Raw genomic sequence first — 21620 nt, 5'->3', positions numbered from 1 at the left:
GATTTTTGCCAGTCTTTATGGTCTGACCAGTTAGTTTAACTTGCACTTTACTTCAATAGAGAAATCTACTTCTAAGCCTTTGAACATTTTTTTAACCAACGTATCCCTCTCTATTTGTTCTCTACTTATTATTCCTTTAACCCTTCTCTTTCTAGTGTCTGCCTTTGACGTCGAATCTACTAACGGTTTTTTAAAAATACTTAATGACGTTCTGTTTATCATTTATGTAGTCATCGTAATTGTTATAATGTCTTGTTGTTGAGATAGGCTCTCTTTCTTTCCTGATGAGAAGATTGCATTTTACACCGTTTATTCCTTTGGAATAAAACCAATGTTGTCTTTGAAACATATGTCGAAAATAAAAGAATTTTAATAACATCTGCGTTCAACTCCATTTATCTACTTATACTACACAAATTACTAGACATTAACCAGGAGTTTCTACCTTTGAATAGGTCGCTTCATCTGTGTTACTTGCGTGAATTTTGCTACCCTGGTAACTTTATTGAATTTTCCATGTTAACGGTAAACAAAGGATAATTCATTCGCGCGCGCGCGCGCGCGTGCGTGCGTGCGTGTATCATCTGAGGTACATATAGCTGTTATATTTAGCGGGGGTGAACTAAATTAATTTAGAACTGGCTTCACTTCTATTTCAATGTAATAAAAAACAAAAAACACAGCAACATTATTTGCCATCTTACTTTATGGTCTTCAATTTGTGCAGTAATCTTCTCCAAAATTCTGCTAACGGGTTGAAGATTGTTCAGTTCTTTCTCAGTATCAGTCAACCAACCAATAAATTTGTGTAAATCATCATGGAATGTACTGGCATGACCAACCGCTTCCTCCAGTTTATTCTGAAAATCACAGAAAACCAAAGATATTGTTAGAATATAATCAAGGCTTCAAAAGATTTCATACCAAAGGCAATAATTATTTGTTTATTACATCTGACCCGGTCTCATCACTCTCTTTCATATTCTTCTTTCGGTCAAGGATATTCTTTAACCTTTCCACTTGACTTCCATAGTGCTGATGCCATGAAAAAAATTATATAAAATAAACACCTAGGATGCTCTGTAAAATGGTTGGCATCAGAAAAGGTATTCAACCATAGAAACCATGCCAAAACTGAGACACTGGAGCATGGGTCCTCTGATTTGTTGGATCCTTTCAAATTGTCCAGATTTTGTCAGGACAGAAGGCAGACATAAAATGGTGGTGAGTATGGTTTAATTCTTTCAAGGCTGTTTTGTTAATAAAATACACAGCCAATGTTTCCTCTGATACTCCCCTCATTATCATCATCTCACCACAACAAATCTTTCTTCCATTCTCATACTTTAATGTCTATCCTTTCAGTCACAGGAGTTGGCTCTCTCTTTTGTCTTGCAAGGTATTTGGTAATCCCACTGATGCTGGTGCCACAAGAAAAATATTCATCCAGCATTATTTGTAAGTGGTTTGTAAATTGAATTGTGTAGTGGCAACACCAGGTTTGAGAGAGCTTTTTAGTTTTGCTGAGGGCAAAGCAACCTCTATTGTACTGGTGTTGCCACAAAAAAAAAAAAAATTCTACATTCTGTAAAGTGGTTGGCATTAGGAAGTATATCCGACCATGGGAATTATGCCAAAATAGATATTGGAGAATGATACAGACCTCAGACTCATCAGATCTGGTTAAACAGTCCAACCTATCTCAGCATAGAATGTGGACATAATATGATGATAATGAAGAGTATGATTTAATCTTTCATGGCTGTTTTGCTAATAAAATACACAGCCAGTATTTCCTTTATCATCATTGATTTAACATCCATTTTTTCATGCTTCCATGGTTCAGATAAAATTCATTGAGGAAGATTTTCTACAGCTGGACGGATGATGCCTTTCCTGTTAGCAACTCTCACCTATTTCCAAGCAAAGTAATACTTCCCCATGACTGAACATGCGTTCACAGAAGACTGGTAACAAAAACCACTGCTTGTTCTAAATGGCTACACTCATTTAGAACTATCACACATGTCAAGACAAGGAGATCCAAACACACACAACAGGCTTCTTTTAGTTTCCATCTCACAATGCTTTGGTTGGCCCACGGTGCCAAGAAGTGAGACTGAACTCAAAACCCTGTGGTTGGGAAGCAAATTGAAGCATACAGCAATGCTTGTACTTATTTCTTCAACAGTGAGAAAAGAAATCAGCAGCAGCAGTAGCAGCAGCAGCAGTCGAAAGAGCAAAAGTTAGAAGTTTTAGGAAGCGAAAGGTTGGCCTTACTTTGCGGTCGACGGCTCTTGCATTGATGTGGTCATTTTGTTGCTGGACAGCTTGCAAGTTGGAGCGAATCTTTGACGTTGATGTATCATCAGTCTTTTCTAGAATTCGTTCTCCATCAACTTTCACTTTGGTAACAATGTCATCAAGCAGTTTCAGTTCTGCGTAAATGTTCTGCAAATATAGAATTAGAGAATGGTGAGAGACGAGTGAATGGCTTCTGACAAAGTGACTCAACACAGGAAGCACATGTTTAGATGGTAATGAAAACAGAAATGGAGAAGAGAAAAGAGAGAGAGAGAGAAAGAGACAAAAGTAGAGGGGGGAGAGAAAGAGAAAAATAGAGTGTGTGAGAGAGAGACAAAAACGGGGGAGAGAGAAAAAGAGAAAATAGTGAGAGAGAAGCAAAAACAGAGGGGGGAGAGAAAGAGAGAGAGACACAAACAAACAAAAAACTGTGAGAGAGAGAGACAAAAATAGTCTGAGTGTGTGTGTGTGAGAGAGAGAGAGAGAGAGATAGAGAAAGAGTAAGAGAGAGAATAAGATCAATAAAGGAGAAGAGAGAGTGTAAGAGAGAGAGAGATGAGAATAAATATTTAATGTTATGTTTAAGCAGGAGACAGTCAACGGAAGAGAAATGTAAAATACCATAAATTTGTCGAGTTGATCCTTTGCCGTGTCAGGTAAACCACCAACTGGATGAGACTGTATCAATAGGTTCTCTATTTCGCCAAGGCGCACCTGTAAGTCTTGCAGTTCTCCAGTAAAAACCTGGGCCTGGAATGAAATTCATTTGAAATTCACATAAAATCTCAGAAACAACACAAAAGACAAAATGTGTCAAAAAAAAAGGAAACATAAATGTTATCAAAAGCGGAAGATATAACGAGGCATGGACACATGTTGTTGTCCTACTCTATATCTGCTCTATTAACTGTACCAACTCAAGATTTCCTAGAAATTAATCAAAGGATTATGAACGATATGACAGGATATTATTACAAAGTGGGGAGATGTTTATAGTTGACACTGTACTCTACTATAAAATGGGCCATGAAATTTCCATACAGCTTGCTTGATTTTTAGAATATAAAAGAGCACAAGCTTTCATCATCATCGTTTAACGTCCGCTTTCCATGCTGGCATGGGTTGGACGATTTGACTGAGGACTGGCGAACCAGATGACTGCGCCAGGCTCCAATCTTGATCTTGCAGATTTTCTACAGCTGGATGCCTTTCCTAACGCCAACCACTCCGAGTGTATAGTGGGTGCTTTTACGTGCCACTGGCAAGAGGGCCAGTCAGGCGGTACTGGCAATGGCCATGCTCAAATGGTGTTTTTTACGTGCTACCTACACAGCAGCCAGTCAAGCGGCACTGGCAACGACCTCGCGCGAATGTTTTTTCACGTGCCAGTAAGGCGACGTTGGTAACGATCACACTCAAATGGTGCTTTTTACATGCCACCAGCATGGAAACCAGTCAGGTGGCACTGGCAAGCCTTGCCTGCTGCTTCATAAATACTGCTGAATCCTGTGTTGTACAGCTATTTCTGTTTGATGATAGATAAACAGGCCAGATCTTCATAATGTAGCTAATCTGATAGATAGACAGGCCAGATCTTCATAATGTAGCTAATCTGATAGATAGACAGGCCAGATCTTCATAATGTAGCTAATCTGATAGATAGACAGGCCAAAGGTATTTAATATTTATCATACTTCCAAAAACACTCTCTTTCACAACAACACAAGACATGTTGCGTTCTTGAAGTCACGAGTCATTTCTCAATACAAATAACTATTTGGCCACACCAGACATTTATAACCTAGAATTTATAAGTTGTGTCAGCATCCATCTAGGAGTAAAGCGACTGTTGTAAATAAATAACATTTGATGCTTTGCAGCGGCTACATTTGTCCTTTACAAAGAATGCCAGAGAAATATTGGTTAAGAATGTGGCAGGTAGAATGTTATTGTGATGGAGTATTAGGTCCGATAGTTTGAGATGGATGAACAAAGACCTGTCTGTGGAAATAATGGGTAGAAGAGATGAAAGAACAGGAATAATATAAGGACAGATCTTTCCTGATCCTGGGTGCAGCAAAAACTGAAGGAAAAACAAGCCCACACCATATTTTACAGGTAGACAAACATTTTAACAGGAAACATATGATGTGCATCAGTCTGTAAAGTAAAAAGTCTAAGTAAAAAGAAAAAAAAATGGTAAAACATTAGCTTCATGAAGACACCGTTACCCCCTGCCTGACTTCCCTAGCACCACAACCATGGCCAGTTCTTCTGCTGCACTCTTTCTCTCAGGAATTTTGTGTGTATTTTTAGGGCTAGGTGAACTGCAGCACAATGTAGTGCCTATGTAGTGATGCTACAGTGTAGGGTTCGGCGCGCATGCGCAGAATGGGACTACTTCCGGGTGGCCACCGGAAGTCTTCCCCATGCGCATGTGCGGGAAAACATCTCTCGAGCCCGCGAACCTCAAATCTCTCTCTTCGGCTCAAGACAGCACTGCGATCGGTCACGGTTTTCCTGGCTCTGACAGCCACACACCAGCTTCAACCAACTTCAACCAACCTCAACGACCAACACCAGCAATACATCAGAGGCTGTCTATTCCCCCATCAGACAACGTACAACCATGAATCAATAAACCAAGTTGTCTGTTCACCTTTAACCTGAGTTTCGTCTGTTTGTTTTCTACAAGAATTTTGTATGTGACTAGAAAGGATCTCGACACCCTGCCAGTGTTTCGATGATAGATCCTTTCACGTTACAATTGGTGACCCCTAGTTGAGAAAAAGAACAGGATAGAAGAAGACACAGCGAACAGGTTTTTTTTTGGGGCCGAAGAGCGCGGAAATTCACATTTATTTTCCTATTTTCTCCTTTTCAGCACGGCGAGGTGGGTAAAATAGCCTTATTCATCGCACACAGTACAAAAAAAAAAAAAAAAAAAACAAAGAAAAAAGAAAACACACACACATTCATTTTTTTTTCCTTTTCTGTATTTTGTTTTCCTTGTACACACCTATTCCTTTTTTTGCTACCCACGAGGTGCACACACAAACACAATTTTGAATTGCCTTCTCGGTTCCACGTGTTCTCTCTCCACTTCTAGACCATACCTTCTGCCCCCTTCTCACAGATTCCTTCCGACAAAGGCATGGCTTCAGGTTTGCCTTCATTTACGGGGGATATGGGCCTATGGTTTGCCCAAGTGGAGTGGTATTTTGATGCACATGCCATTTCTCCACAGCAGCAGTTGCACCTGCTATATTCCGGCTTACATCCCCGACTCGCCGCATCGATCAGGGATCTAATAATAAGTCCCCACCCGGATGCCACATACGCGTCTGTGAAAGCAGAAATCCTCCGCCGCAACACACGTTCGGGGGAGAGCAATATTCAGATTGCCACGACGGCCGATGGAATACTGGAATTTCCGAATCCATCTCCATCGCGAGGCCTCTGTGCATGTATAGGGGGCCCTGCGCAAATTTCACTAGCCGAGCGGATTGATGCGCTCACGCGGCGAATCGACGATCTATCCCGTGCGATCGAGCGCCGACAACGCAGTCGTAGTCGCTCTACCAAAAGGGCAGATCGGTGTACCCAGCCGTGCACTTTCAAGCCCTCGGAAAACTAAAACCGGAGGAGGTGAGCACGTCACCTTCTTCCATCTCGTTTCCCAAACATCGTGCATTCTATGTAAAAGATCTGGTGTCGAAGACATTCTTCATGGTAGACACCGGTTCCTGTTGCAGCATCTGGCCCCTTCGTCTGGCTGCAGACAAGCCGAAGCGCTCTTCGATTGTCTTGCATGCTATTGACTCGTCTCCCATAACCACTTACGGTCAGATTTCGCTGCGCCTCAACCTCAACCTTCGCCGAGACTTTCGATGGGTTTTCGTCATCGCTGACATCCCACATCCTATTCTCGGCGCTGATTTCCTGGATAGGTTTAACCTATTGGTGGATGTCAGGCGTCGGAGGCTTCTTGATAGCACGACGTCGCTCTCTACACCGACTGGGAGTTCCACCACTGCGGTCCTTAGCCCGACATTCTTTGTTGCCACCTCTGGAGACCCATTTCACTCTCTTTTGGTTTCATTTCCGGAGCTAGTGGACATTGCCTTTAAACCGGAAAATCCTACCCACTCGACCCTCCATTTCATCACCACCAATGGGCCACCTGTATTCTCACGCCCCCGGCGCCTAGCGCCAGACCGACTTAAAACACCAGAGCCGAGTTTGAGCACATGCTTCAACTTGGCATTATACGCCCCTCCACCAGCCCATGGGCATCTCCCCTTCATTTGGCGCGAAAGGGCGAGTCTGATTTTCGCCCGGTTGGAGACTATCGACACCTCAATGCCGTCACAATAGCCGATCGCTATCCGATTAGAAATCTCCGGGACTTTACAGCAAATCTCCATGGTTGTACCATTTTTTCGAAGGTCGATCTGATACGCGCTTACCACCAAATACCGGTCAACCCAGCCGACGTTCCAAAAACTGCAATCACTACCCCGTTTGGGTGTTTTGAGTTTTTGTACATGAGTTTCGGTTTGCGGAATGCTACTAGCACCTTCCAGCGTTTCATTGATGAGGTTGTCCGCGGTCTTGATTTTGTGTTTGCCTATGTCGATGACATACTCATTGCGAGCGACACACGAGAAAATCATCTCCGGCACCTTTCTCAACTCTTCCAGCGTCTTCGCGCGTATAGCATACGCATAACCCCGACAAGTGTGTTTTCGGACGCTCTTCCCTAGATTTCCTAGGGCATCATATTGATTCGACTGGAATCAGCCCCCTCTCGTCAAAAGTCGATGCCATTCAACGCATCGCACCCCCCACTTCCTTGCGCCAGCTCAGGCATTATCTAGGGATGGTCAATTTCTACCGACGCTTCATTCCCGGTTGTGCAGATAAGCTGCTACCTCTCACCAGGCTGTTAAAGGACTCTCCTAGAAAGGACAGTCAAGTCACCCTCTCTGTTGAGGCAGTGACAGCCTTTGAGTCCATTAAGAAGGAGCTGGCTTCTGTTTCTTTGCTTGCACATCCAGTTCCTGGTGCTTCTCTCTCTTTGACTGTGGACGCATCGGACACTGCGATTGGCGCTGTGTTACAACACACAGTGGATGACCATGTTCGACCTCTAGCCTTCTTTTCCCGTCAACTGCAACCAGCTGAACGACGATACAGCACCTTTGATCGTGAGCTCCTAGCGATCTACCTATCGGTTCGTCATTTCCAGCATCAACTTGAAGGGCGAGATTTTGTGATCTATACGGATCACAAGCCCCTTACGTTTGCCCTGTTTTCAAAAACGGACAAACTCTCACCCCGTGCTTTTCGGCACCTGGATTTTATCTCTCAATTTACTAGCAACATTCGACACATACCTGGAAAAGAGAACGTTCCTGCTGACGCTCTCTCTCGCCTTCCAGTTTGCGCCCTTTCGTCTCCTGCTGCTATCGACTTAGCTGCCATATCGCAGGAGCAGCCACCTTTGGCGTCGTTAGATTTAACTTCTCCAAGTTCTCCTGTTGCCAGTTTTCCTACCTTCCGCTTCCGTCAGCCGAAGGCACCATTCTTTGTGACACTTCAACTGGATCTCCCAGGCCACTGGTGCCTGAGACCCATCAACGCTCAGTGTTTGAAGCACTGCACTCCTTATCACATCCTGGCATCGCTGCCACCCTCAAACTAATCACTGCTCGTTTTTCTGGCCGAATATGCGTCGCACAATTACTTGTTGGACACGCACCTGCTCCAAGTGTCAACGATCCAAGATTCAACGGCACGTTCGTGCCCCGCTTGGACAATTTCCCCCCACGGAGGCCCGTTTTCGCCATGTCCACATCGATCTGGTTGGACCATGGCCTGTGAGTCGCGGTTCTCTTATCTATTAACTTGTGTCGATCGTTTCTCCCGCTGGCCAGAAGCCATTCCGATAGCAGACATTTCTGCTGAGACTGTTGCGCGAGCTTTCGTTTCAAACTGGATTTCTCGTTTCGGAGTCCCGTCCCGATTGACAACTGATCGTGGACGACAGTTTGAGGCCTCGCTATTTCGCGAATTGTCGCGAATTTTGGGTATGCACCATATCCACACCACAAGCTACCATCCAGCGTCTAATGGATTGGTTGAGCGGTTCCATAGACAGCTCAAGGCCGCTCTTCGTGCCTCTTCGGACCCACAGTCCTGGATCGAATTTCTGCCCATTGTGCTTCTCGGCTGTCGGACTGCTGTCAAGGCAGACCTGGGGTTTTCTGCTGCAGAGCTGCTGTATGGTACCACACTGGCATTGCCCGGTACGATGTTGGTGCCAGACACTTCCCCGCCCCATGATCCGGCGACCTATGTCACCAGACTGCGGGAATATTTTTCAAACCTTCCGCCCATGCTTCCCAGAAAGCAATCTCCACCGTCCCATCTTCCACCGGATATGAACACCTGGTCGCATGTTTTTGTTCGGGACGATTCTGTGAAGGGCCCACTTGTTTCTCCCTATAAAGGACCTTTTCGTGTGCTTTCTCGCACACCAAAGGTTTTCACGATTGAGATAAATGGTCGTTCGGAGACCGTTTCCGTGGACCGTTTAAAAAAGGCACATTTTGAGACGTCTTCATCTTTTGATGACAACCTTGACACACCCCCTATGCACCTTTAACAACACTTTCACCTGCACAAACGCCTTCACCTGCACAAACACCTTCACCGGCTCCTACAACACCACCCTCGCCGTCAACGGGTGCCCCGAGCACACCGTATGTTACAAAGTCGGGCAGAACAGTGCATTGGCCCAAGAAACTTTCAAAAACAATTTACATTTAACTTTAAAATGTTTCTTATTGTATAATAGTATGTACCAAGTCTTCTGGGGATCGGCAAGCCTTCTGTTTTCTGCAGCACCACCACAATATTCTGGTTGCCGTACTTCGCACTCGGAGGGGAGCCCTGTAGTGATGCTACAGTGTAGGTTCGGCGCGCATGCGCAGAATGGGACTACTTCCGGTGGCCACCGGAAGTCTTCCCCATGCGCATGTGCGGGAAAACATCTCTCGAGCCCGCGAACCTCAAATCTCTCTCTTCGGCTCAAGACAGCACTGCGATCGGTCACGGTTTTCCTGGCTCTGACAGCCACACACCAGCTTCAACCAACTTCAACCAACCTCAACGACCAACACCAGCAATACATCAGAGGCTGTCTATTCCCCCATCAGACAACGTACAACCATGAATCAATAAACCAAGTTGTCTGTTCACCTTTAACCTGAGTTTCGTCTGTTTGTTTTCTACAAGAATTTTGTATGTGACTAGAAAGGATCTCGACACCCTGCCAGTGTTTCGATGATAGATCCTTTCACGTTACACCTACAACAAATTTGAACACCTAATCCACAGTTATGTAGTCTGATAAGTTAATTCCAGACAGTTTTTTTGTTTTAGGAGCAAAAATATACACAAAATGTTTCAGCTCCAAAATCTGACCAGGTCCCAAACAGACGGTCAAGTACAAATGATGATCCATAAAGAATTGGTGGCTTATTGGCCAGAAACTAAAACAAGACCATAATAACAAGGAAATAAACTAATTCCAAAACAATGCAATTTACCTCTTTCAAAGATCCTTCAAGTTCTTGGCGTTTATTTAAGCTTTTATCTAACAATTCTTCCCAATTGGAATTCAAACTGTCCAGTCGACCTTTGATAGAAGAAACTTCCAGATCATTTTCAGCAGCTACCATCTTTTTCCCAACTTCATTGAGAGAGTCTACACTGGGGAGATGGGCTTGGATATCATTTTGAAGAACCTAAAAGAAAAGAAAAATATGTAAATCATTTCAAAATGCAAAACTAATTCAATCCATTAACAACAAGAAATTAAATCAATCAATTAATATGTTATTTATTTTCAACTTGTTTCAGCCATTGAACTGCCACTCTGCTGGGGGCTCTGCTTTGAAAGGTTGAACAAAACAAGCAGAGTAGTTATCTTTAAAGTTTGATACTTATTCTATCAGTCTCTTTTGTCAAACTTCTAAGTTATGGGGATATAAATAAACCAATGCCAGTTGTCAAGTGGTGGACACACATACACATGCCGAAACTTTGGATGTTTTAGTCTGCTCTTTAAGATGGTTGGTGTTAAGAAGGGCATCCAGTTGTAAAACCCTGCCAAAACAGACAGTGAAGCCTGGTGCAGTCTTCTGCCTTGCGAGCCCCTGTCAAACCATCCAACCCATGCCTGCATAGAAAATGGATGTTATATGATGAGGATAATGATGGACATATACAATAAGCTTCCACACAGTTTCCATTTACCAAATTCACTCAAGTTGTCCTGAGGACATTGAGACCAGGTCGTAAACTTGTTGAATGGTGGTTCTTACCAGGCTATTTACAGCAGTTTTAGATATAGGTAGGAGTGGCTGTGTAGTAAGCAGCTTGCTTATGAACCACATGCTTCCGGGTTCAGTCCCACTGCGTGGCAAGTGTCTTCTACTATAGCCTTGGGCTGACCAAAGCCTTGTGAGTGGATTTGGTAGATGGAAAATGAAAGAAGCCCAGCCCATCATATATATATATGTGTGTATGTATGTATGTATATATATATATATATATATATATGTATATGTATGTATGTATGTATGTATGTATGTGTGTGTGTGTGTGTGTTTGTATCTGTGTTTGTTCCCCCAAATCACTTGACAACTGATGCTGGTGTGTTTACGTCCCCATCACTTAGCGGTTCGGCAAAAGAGACCGATAGAATAAGTACTAGGCTTACAAAGAATAAGTCCCGGGGTCGATTTGCTCAAGTAAAGGCGGTGCTCCAGCATGGCCACAATCAAATGACTGAAACAAAAGAGTAAGAGAGAGAGCATACAGTCATAACCAAGGGAAATGGGAAGTTACGACTATCATGCCTTTCTGAAGGGCTTTAATCCCAATTCACAGGTTTAGTTTACTGATGACTTTAACTCTTGTACCAATATAATAACAGGAAAAAAAATAAATGAGGAGAATAAAACAAAAGAATACAAACATTTAATTTGGATAGTTCCATCTCAATGGTTCTTGGGTCACCAAACAATTGTTGAACATTGTCAACTGCTTTGCCAGTTTTAAAAAGCCATGTTAGGATTTCATTGAGTGCATGGTCAAACTGTCCCACATTCAAGAGAGCTGCTTGTAGTTGGCGCTGAAAACAGATGGAAAGGGTGTTTAGATTATCTACTGAACTGAACAGAGAGGTGAGTGGGTAGAGTGGTAGTGAGAGGAGGAGAGTGAGAGGGGAGCAAGAGGAGTGAGTGAGAGGGGGGATGAGAGGTGAGTGGGGGAGCAAGAGGAGAGGTAGAGAAGAGAAGATAGATGGAGGTTTGGAAGAACATGGTCAATATTAAAACAGTCCTACCTCTCGATCTGCAATATTTCCAATAAGCATATCCCAACGTAGATTCATATTGGCAATTGGTTCTTTGATATAGATAGATTGGTCGTTGGTGCTGTCTTTCGACAACTCAGTAGCTTGTTGGTTAAGATTCTCAACCTCTTCTTGTTTTGCATCAACATTGGATTTAAATTCCTGAAATTTCAAAAACAGAAAATGAAAACAAAATAAAGGAAATAAGGAATAAAATTTCTTTTTCTACTATAAATATTCTTAACCCTTTCATGATTATTTTTTACCCTTTGAAATCCCTAGATGGAATTTCAACTACTTTAGAAAATAATCAAACATTTAGAGGGATACACATGCAAGCATGTATCTGACTCATACACTGTTCACTTCCCAGACATTTGTACATTACTGCATATGCTTTATACGCACTTTCTGACAAGTTGTGGTGCACCTGAGCACTGTATACAATAATTTCATTATTATTATTATTATTTTATAACTTTGCCATTAATCCGTTCATTACTATATTTCTGTTGAAATATATTGCCTCTATTCAAATTGATTTTGAAAATAATGAAGAATTCAGTAAAATGTTATCATGGTGTTTGGAACATTAAATGAAATTTTGATGGACGGTTACAATTTTTTTAAAACAGGAAATTTCTATGCTAGCACCATCTTCCATCAAAATGTCACGTTAATTTATGTTCCAACACCAACTTAAAAATGACAAAGTTATTTTACTAAATTCATTATTTTCAAAATTGAGTGAAACAAAGACAATGTGTTTCAACAGAAATTTGATTAATAAAAGGGTTGACAAGGAATTTACCATTTGTGTAGGAGTCATGTTTAGAACAGTGAAAAGATTGTTAAACGTCTGGAAGGAAGGGAGCCTGACACCATGACCAAATTCTAAAGAACGTCTGAGTAAACAGAATGTTAACACATGCTGCACTGGAAGAGTCTGATAGGAACTTCTAACAATCCATGAGATGAGAGGCATGAAAGGTTTAAGAATAAATAAAAACAAATAAAAATAATGGAAAATCAAATAAATTACCTTTAATTCCTTAGTTTGGGATTTAATGTCTTCAAACTCATTACCAATTGGTTTCAGACACTGGAATTTCTCCTCTGTCGTGTTCAACCAAGTTAAAAACGTCTGGAAAGAAAACAAAGTTATTATTATTATTATTATTATTATCATCATCATCATCATCATCAATCTTTACCTCTTGGTCTTAGATGCTGGATAACAAGTCACACCCTGTGACCTGAGATATCTTGCACCTTTCTTAAGATTCTTACTGTCCCTAATAAACAAGCTTTCTGCATAACAGAAGCTTATGTTACAACCATGATATCGAATAGTTTGAAATTTCTGCTTATGGTACCCAAGGAAATTGATGACAGATGGAACTACCCTTACACTCTTAAATCCCCCATGGGTGCCCAATCTTGTATTTCAAATCATTGAAGCTTTTCCTGTTGTTTCTCTTTCACTCTGGGATCAAAGGGGCTTGTTATATCCACCATTATACATTCACTCGATGTTTTGTGAAAAATAATAATTTTTATTTTCATCATCAAAATTCTTAATAAGATTAGAAATGTAGAGATGAGTTGGTGGAGTGGATAAGGTATGAGACCAGCTGCTTGTGAGTTGAGGGTTCAAGCCTGCTTCCGACATTTCTTTGTGTTCCTTCTAGATAGGAAGTTTTATTGCCACATCACACCCAGAGTGTTGAGAATAGATACCAAGTCATCTGGGAATGTCCAGTTTTCGTCCACAAAGGACTGTTCATTAGCTTCCATCAACCATACAGTGGGACTGAACCTGAAACCATGTGGTTGGGAAGAAAACTTAACCACACAGCCATGCATGGTGCCAAGCAATAGAAAAATTGGCAGTTTCCCTGTTGCCTTAGTTACAAGTAAAATAACATCAGATTTCTGTAAGAAGATGTTTACTGTTTATGGAAGCAGCGTTAGTTTGGCAGGGAAATGACTATGATTTATGGCACCAAAGTATCGAAGGAGGAATGGACATATGATATGCATATGTTAGAGAACTGTAGGTGTAGTGAAAGCGTATGGTAGGAATACAAAGAGGGCAGGTCACAGATAGGGATACAAAAGCATGTGTGAAATGCACCGTTACAAAACTGGAAAGGGATGTTTGCAATAAGAGCAAAAAATGTGGGAAAAGTGTAGAAATGAGGTATTGGAGAGCTTGAGAGTCAGCTCTCTTGATCAGCCAATCAAAATCCATGTTGACTTCGTTCAGTGCAATAAATAAAACAGCAGAACCAAAGAATAGCATTTATTTGGGAGATTTATGTCCAAAGTTTTGTGAAGATGAACCAAATTTACAATAAAAAGCAGAAAAGTATATATTTCACAAGTAGTTCAGAATATAATAAGGCCCAACAGCTGTTTAATTAGCAATAAACATTATTAATTCCATAATTATGATATATAAATTAAATTAATTTAAAGTGAGGTTTATCTCAAAATTTTAATTACTCTGGATATTTTTTTTGCTGTTTATACATCATTCCTCTCCACAAAAATCTAAAAAGTAACAAAGAGATCTTACCAAAAGTTCATCATGGAAGTGGACAACTTTATGAAGAGTTGTCTCCAGAGTTCTTGACCGTTTCATGTATTCGTTATTGATTGTTGCAAGGCTTGTGTCTAGGTCATCGATGTTTTTCTTCACCTCTGGCTTATCTGGTTCTCCACACAAATTAACCAACTGTTCCCCAGTCTGGTGTACATCTTCCAAGTCAACTTGCGAGGCTTGGATATCTTCTTTCAAAGTCTGTTGAAACATGAAATTGGTAAAGGTAACGTTTCAAATACAAGCAATAGACGCACCTCTATATAAATACAATTCACCGATTTACTTTACTCTTTTTTTACTTGTTTCAGTCATTTGACTGCGACCATGCTGGAGCACTGCCTTTATTCGAGCAACTCAACCCCAGGACTTATTCTTTTGTAAGCCCAGTACTTACTCTATTGGTCTCTTTTGTCGAACCGCTAAGTTACGGGGACGTAAACACACCAGCATCGGTTGTCAAGCGATGTTGGGGGGGACAAACACAGAGACACAAACGCATATATATATATATATATATATACATATATACGACGGGCTTCTTTCAGTTTCCGTCTACCAAATCCACTCACAAGGCTTTGGTCGGCCCGGGGCTATAGCAGAAGACACCTGCCCAAGGTGCCACGCAGTGGGACTGAACCCGGAACCATGTGGTTGGTAAACAAGCTACTTACCACACAGCCACTCCTGCGCCTATAATTCTTATATAATTCTTTTTTTTTTTACTTTCCTTAGTCTTTATTTCTTTCTTACAAATTCCTGTGCACACAAACATTCACATTTGGTGGATGTCACCAGAGAGAGAGAGAGAGAGAGAGAGAGAGAGAGAGAGAGAGAGAGAGAGGAAGGATGGAGGGAGGGAGGGAGGACTGTTGATCATCCATCATTATATTTTTATGTCTACTTTTTCATACTTGCATGGGTTGGACAATATTTATTGAGGCAGATCCTTTACATTCAGATACTCTTCCAGATACCAATGCACGTTTGTTTCCAAGCAAGGTAATATTTCCCTTTGTCCGGACATGTTTTTACCAAAGATTGGAAATGAACGACACTGCTTGTATGACAGTGAAACTTATTTACAACTCTCAAGCAATGTCAAGACAAGGTGACAGAAACATACACACATCTATCTTTATCGATCTATCTAATATATAATCCACACATGATGACTATAATTGTATTTTCACACAATGAAAATGGATAATTATTCATGAGTATCAAAAATAACCTAAAATCAACACCCTCTTTCTCCATGTAAAAAGAAAATTAACACTTCTCTCTCTCCCTCTTTGTATAAAACACTGGCTTTTCCTATCATTGTAATATAACAAACCAGTCATTACCATTATTCCAATAACTGACGACTCTCTTCATTTCAATACCATAAATAACAAAAGACCCTGGATCACCCGGCTTCCAATATAACCAACCAATATCTCCCCTCCACAATCACCATTCTGATATCAGATCAATATCACCTTCGCTGATATCATTACCAATATCTCTCTTCCAATATAACCAACTCTCAGTTCGGACATCAAATGTGATATTTCCTTCCAATATCATAGCCAAGTGTTAGCTTCCTTCTGATATCACAACTCATACTACAACCCTTCCCAATGTTCTCCAATTTCAAAACAAACACAAAAGATTAAAAAAAAATTTTTTTTTACCTCCAGCTCTTCTTGTTGTTCTCTAATAATGGATGGTTCCAAACCAGGCAATTCTTGGTTTGATAAGCTGTCTTGTAAATCTTTCAATGTATTCATAAGACTGTTTAGATCTTCCCAAAACTTCTCAGATACATCCAAGGTCTCTTCAAGAGCCTTGCTTCTCTCTTCAGTGGTGCATTTAATGCTGTCGTAGAGTCGGATTAACTCGTCTAGTTTCTGTTTCACATCTGCAGACGAATAAACACACAAATTATAATAACTCTGAGTATCACAACCACCACCACATCCCACACACATAAAACAAAAAATACAAGATGCATGAGGAGTACAGCCTGACACACCAAATTGAATCACTTGCACCCTTCCAAAATGATGTAATGACTAACCTAGTGGTTCCCAACCTTTTCACTACCAAGGATCCCCTTTATTTAAATGAGTTTTTCCACAGACCCTAGGATACTGAAAGGTGTTTCAGCTTAACATGTTCACAAAACCCTAGTATTACCTTTGCAGACCACCAGGGGCCTGCAGACCACAGATTGGGAACCACTGGACTAACCCATTCCTCCAAATTTCAGTCCTTGTGCTTATATTAGAAAGGATTATTATTATTATTTGGATTGATCGTATGATACTTGATAGAATGAGTGGTGTTCACAGCTAGGCTGAACTACAATACAACGGTTGATTCTTAGCAAGCAGTTTGTTTTTCTTGTTTCATCAAAAGAGGACGGGCAGTGCCCATGGCATATTTGAAGAGCCTCAGCGAATGGTGGGTGAAAGGAAGGACCAAGAGACAAATTATGGGTCATTCTCAGATCGAGACCCAATTCAAATGCTTGCCAAACAGTGAAAAGTTTTAAATATTCACAAAGTAGTAGTAGTAGTAGTAATAGTAGAGTGGTGGTTGTGGTATTGGTAACCTAGGCTACGGGTAAATTCTTCCACCCAGGAACAAATAGATTCCATTTAATTAGCTTCTGCACAATTTCCTTTCTCCCCAATTGGTGCTTCGTAAATATTTGCTTGGTGAGCTGTGAAATGGGACAAAATCCCTGGAATTGCATGACAGTGAACAGCTTCCTGTCATAAACTTGTTTGAGTTTCAGACAATGGGGGGGGGGGTGACTCAACAAATTACATCTGTTGTGAAAGATAACTAATTTGTTACTCTAAATAAGTTCATTAGTTACTTTACCAATAATTACAAGAGTTATTGATAATTTCTATGACTGTGCTCTGTTTATTGTACTTCAGACAAAACACTGCAATATCAATTGCATGCAGAAATTCCATTAGTTTACCACTTTTTACCATAATACACCCTTTAATGAAGCAGACAAAACCTTGGGGTTGATTAAATAAGTACCAGTTACATACTGGGGTTGATGTAATCAGCTAGTCCCCTCCCCCAAAATGTCAGGCCTTGTGCCTTTAGTAGAAAGGATTATTATTATTATTATTTCGTTCAAGAAAGACTGTGTACCCATAATCAATAAAACCAAGAATAAAAGAATAACTGAAAACCCAGAATCAATAAAATAAATACCATCAATTATTGAAAGATGATACAATCACTTATACTCCACCCTCAAAGACTGTGCCTTTCTGCTTATATTAGAAGTTAATATTCTTGCTTACCATTGACAGCTTCATCTTCAGCATCACCTGCTTGACTGATTAATTCTTGGGCAGTAAACTTCACTGAATTCAGTGCAGTCAACCGCAACTCCATATCTTCAATCAAGTGCTGCAATTAGAGATTATTATTATTATTATTATTATTATTATTATTATTTCCTTCTTTCTTCAAATTTTCTTCCGTTTCTCGCCGAGTGTTTTCCATACACTTAAGGCAGAGAAGCTCATTGTAGGCATTCCCAGAGTACACATGCAAATTCACAGGTAAAATATGTATTTAAAAAATTAATAAATAAATAAATTCATGGATGGATGTTGTTTTCACAGCGATAATGCTCTTCTCAGTACATGAGCCGTTCCAGTTAACACGATTTATTATTATTATTATTATTATTATTGTTGTTGTTGTTGTTGTTATCTAAGCACAATAGTGTCAAATATTTTAGTGGTAGATAAATTATGTTCTAAACTACAAGTACCCAACTCTAGGTTTATCTCCATTTAGTGCTGCTCTGGTGTTTTTATCAGAGATTGGGGGTTGAAAATTGTTCAAATTAATAGCAATGAGAGATCCTTCAACTGTAATTTGATCATTGTATTAATTTTGCTTATTCTGAGGCAATGTGAGTCACAGAAAGTCCCAGTTGTATTTTTAAATGGATAATTAACATCATTACAAGAATGACCATGAAATTTAACTGATACAGTTAAAGGGTTTTAAAAAAAAGCACACTTTACAGAATCGATCGAACTACCATCTTCCTTAGAATTGCTTCACAATATTTACTCAGTGCCACACACAAAGAATTTATACAGGATACGGTAGAAATACCTCCCATATTTTACATGGCCATTTTTGTGGTGCTAGTGAACTTAGGTGCTAATAGTGGCTGCCATACTTGGTGTTGAAACATTTGTTAACCTCTAAAATGTGGGAACATTCTTTGCATTTTTTGTTGTTGCACCTGTATTATTACATATTTGTTTGGATACTGAAAAATTAATCCTAAATATGAACGAAATAAAAGAAGGGAAAAGAAAATGTCTGAGAATAACTTACCATATTTTCTGATATCTGCTCCTTCAATTTATCAGGATGGGCAGAGATGGGCTCTGCATGCTGCACCTGTTGGGCAGTGGTTGCTAAACAATCCAACATGTCTTCGAGCTTGTCAGTAAACTGAAATCAAGAAAAATTAGCCAATAGAAAGTGAGTTTGGGGAAAGTAAGAATAAAATAAATAAAAAATACTTTGAAAGAGAGTTAAGATAACATAAATTAATAAGCAGGCTTTATCTTGTGAAAGGCAGTGCATTGCTTCCTTGAGCAAGTCTTTCATACATGCCAAACAAAGCAGCTGATTTCTCTACAAATTCCTACATTGTCAAAGCTCATTTTGATAGCTTGCCATTTGTCTCAATGCAGGGCCATAAAACAACACACACACACTCTTTTTTACATAGAGACATTAGAGTCGTATTGATGCACACCATTCATTAAACTAGACACAAGACCCATTTCTGTCAGAGTTTTGTCCCCATAGAAGAAGAATAAAGGTTTGATACTGGAATCCATGGTATTAGCCCAGTCTGGGGTAAAACTCTGAGTAAACTGTCAACTCTTGATGTAACAAATATATTTCTCCAACATACAGACTTCTATATCAGATAATGTCTGCGCTATGGAAAATAGATTTATGTGCTCTACAATTCTTACATTACTATATATATACATGGATGCACACATTCCTACACACACACACACACAATATATATCTTTTATCTTTTACTTGTTTCAGTCTTTGGACAGTGGCCATGCTGGGGCATTGCCTTGATGAATTTTCAGTTGAACGAAATGACTCATTTTTTAAAGCTTGGTGCTTATTCTATTGGTCACTTTTTGCTGAACTGCTAAGTTGTGGTGACATAAACATACTAACATTTGTTGTCAAATAATGATGGGGAACAGACACACACACACACTTATGATGGGCTTCTTTCATTTTCCACCTACCAAATCCAATCACGAAGCTTTGGTTGACCAAAGGCTATAGTAGAAGACACTTGCTCAAGATGCCACGCAATGGGACTGAACCCAGAATCATGTGGTCGGGAAGCAAGCTTCTTCCCACACAGCCATGCCTGCACCTAACCTTTTCACACACACATGTAGGAATGTATGTATAAACATCTCAAAACCAAAAGAAAAAAAAGAACTTTAAAGACATCACTTTATAAAAAAAAACTGGTGGCTTACTTCAGCCGATTGTTGAAGGGCTTCTTCAATTGAATTGGAGCGTTCGCGCACAAGGTTACGAATGTGTTCCACATGTTTATTAGATTCATCCAACATTTCTTGCATTCTTTCAGCATCTTCATCACCACAGAGGTTGCTCAATGCAGAACCAGTTTTGTTCAGTTTCTCAATCAATGGTTTGTGATCAATCACATCTTGACGAATCAACTAGAAAATAACGAATGGATTGACATGTAGAGAAAGAAGACATGTGATGTAGCAGTGGGAGAAGGAAAGAGACAAACCAGGAAACATGGTGGGAAATAGGTAAATATGTAGAGCAAAAGACATGGAGCTAACATGTAGGAAGAGAGAGAGAGAGAGAGAGAGAGAGAGAGAGAGAAGACTATAGTAGAAGACACTTGCCCAAGGTGCCACGTAGTGGGACTGAACCCTGAACCATGTGGTCGGTAAGCAAGCTACTTACCACACAGCCACTCCTATGCCTATATATATATATATATATATATATAAAATAATAATAATAATTATTATTTGAGGGAATATTATTCCTAACTTACAGGGAAAAATTCAATTTAGAAATACTAAATCAAATTTCACAAAATATAATATATTTTATTCTACCATAATATATGGTATTCTATAATACAATATATATGGTTATTCTACCAAATATATACATTTTTATTATTATTTTGCAATTTACTTAATCATCGGTATATTATTGTTATTTTATTTTTAATATTTCTATTATATGTAATTTTCTAGAAGGTGTAATTTAATCGTTCATTTTGAATTGATAAAAGGTGGTTTTTTCTAATTTATATATATATATATATATATATTTTGAAATGTTGCTACAACATGATGTTCTTGTGATCTGATGAACAAGTTTTCTTTATTTCCATTAATTTGTGAATAGACATTTGTATTGTATAATGATGAGCATACATAATGATGCAAAAATGTACACATAATTTCTTGCATATTGAAATTAATACTACAATGAAGAAGGTTGCGAAACGGCTGTAACCCTATGGAAGTCACTTAGGAAGTTTGAGAGTTGAATATATATTTTATTTAACTGACTTTATGTTCATATAAATATTATATTAAATACATACTCATTAAATATTACAACAAGATAAAAAGTTATCCAAACCTTAGCTTTCTCCTGCTGTCGCTTCAACTGTTCAGAATTAATAGGTATGACATCAAGTTCTGACAGCGAGGGTTCAAGCTCTTCGAACCAGGATTGCAACTGGGTGTGGGTTTCATGGAAATGTTTGGAGAGTGGTAAAGCTTGCTCAAGCTGGCTTAACCTGTCTGCATTAATTTTCATTACTGTGTCGATCTGTGTCTTGAGGGTCTCCATCTTTTCTTTGATCACTGGCTCTTCATCCAGTTTGTTTTCTCGCAGAAGTTTTTTAGCCGCAGCTAGAAGATCTCGGGCTCTGTCCTTCTGGCTACCAACTTCTGCATCCAGAAACTGAGCAAAAACAAACAAAAGCAAAACATTACAGACATAAACAAGTACAATTTCTCACAAACAATTATAAACACTTTGGTTGAAATGTGGGGGAGAGGACTAGTCAATTACATCAACCCCAGTATTTCACTGGTACATAATTTATTGATCCCGAAAGGATGGAAGGCAAGCTCGACCTTGGCGGAATTTGAACTCAGAATGTAGCGGCAGACAAAATAC

General features: G+C 39.9%; 1 protein-coding gene across 1 annotated transcript in view; it reads right to left on the bottom strand.

Moving 5' to 3' along the window:
- Positions 1-21620, bottom strand: part of LOC115215546 (microtubule-actin cross-linking factor 1) — a 318219-nt gene that overhangs the window by 44155 nt on the left and 252444 nt on the right. The window contains 13 exon segments of the mRNA XM_036505700.1: positions 705-860; positions 2281-2451; positions 2926-3054; positions 9921-10118; positions 11354-11509; positions 11723-11893; positions 12774-12875; positions 14313-14537; positions 16016-16242; positions 17657-17765; positions 18717-18836; positions 19913-20119; positions 21075-21401. Of these exon segments, the coding sequence (XP_036361593.1) occupies positions 705-860; positions 2281-2451; positions 2926-3054; positions 9921-10118; positions 11354-11509; positions 11723-11893; positions 12774-12875; positions 14313-14537; positions 16016-16242; positions 17657-17765; positions 18717-18836; positions 19913-20119; positions 21075-21401 (2298 nt within the window).

Source organism: Octopus sinensis, linkage group LG9, assembly GCF_006345805.1.
Source record: "Octopus sinensis linkage group LG9, ASM634580v1, whole genome shotgun sequence".
NCBI lineage: Eukaryota > Metazoa > Mollusca > Cephalopoda > Octopoda > Octopodidae > Octopus > Octopus sinensis.
Note: the sequence above shows the minus strand (reverse complement) of the source record. Positions and strands in the feature narration are given on the sequence as shown.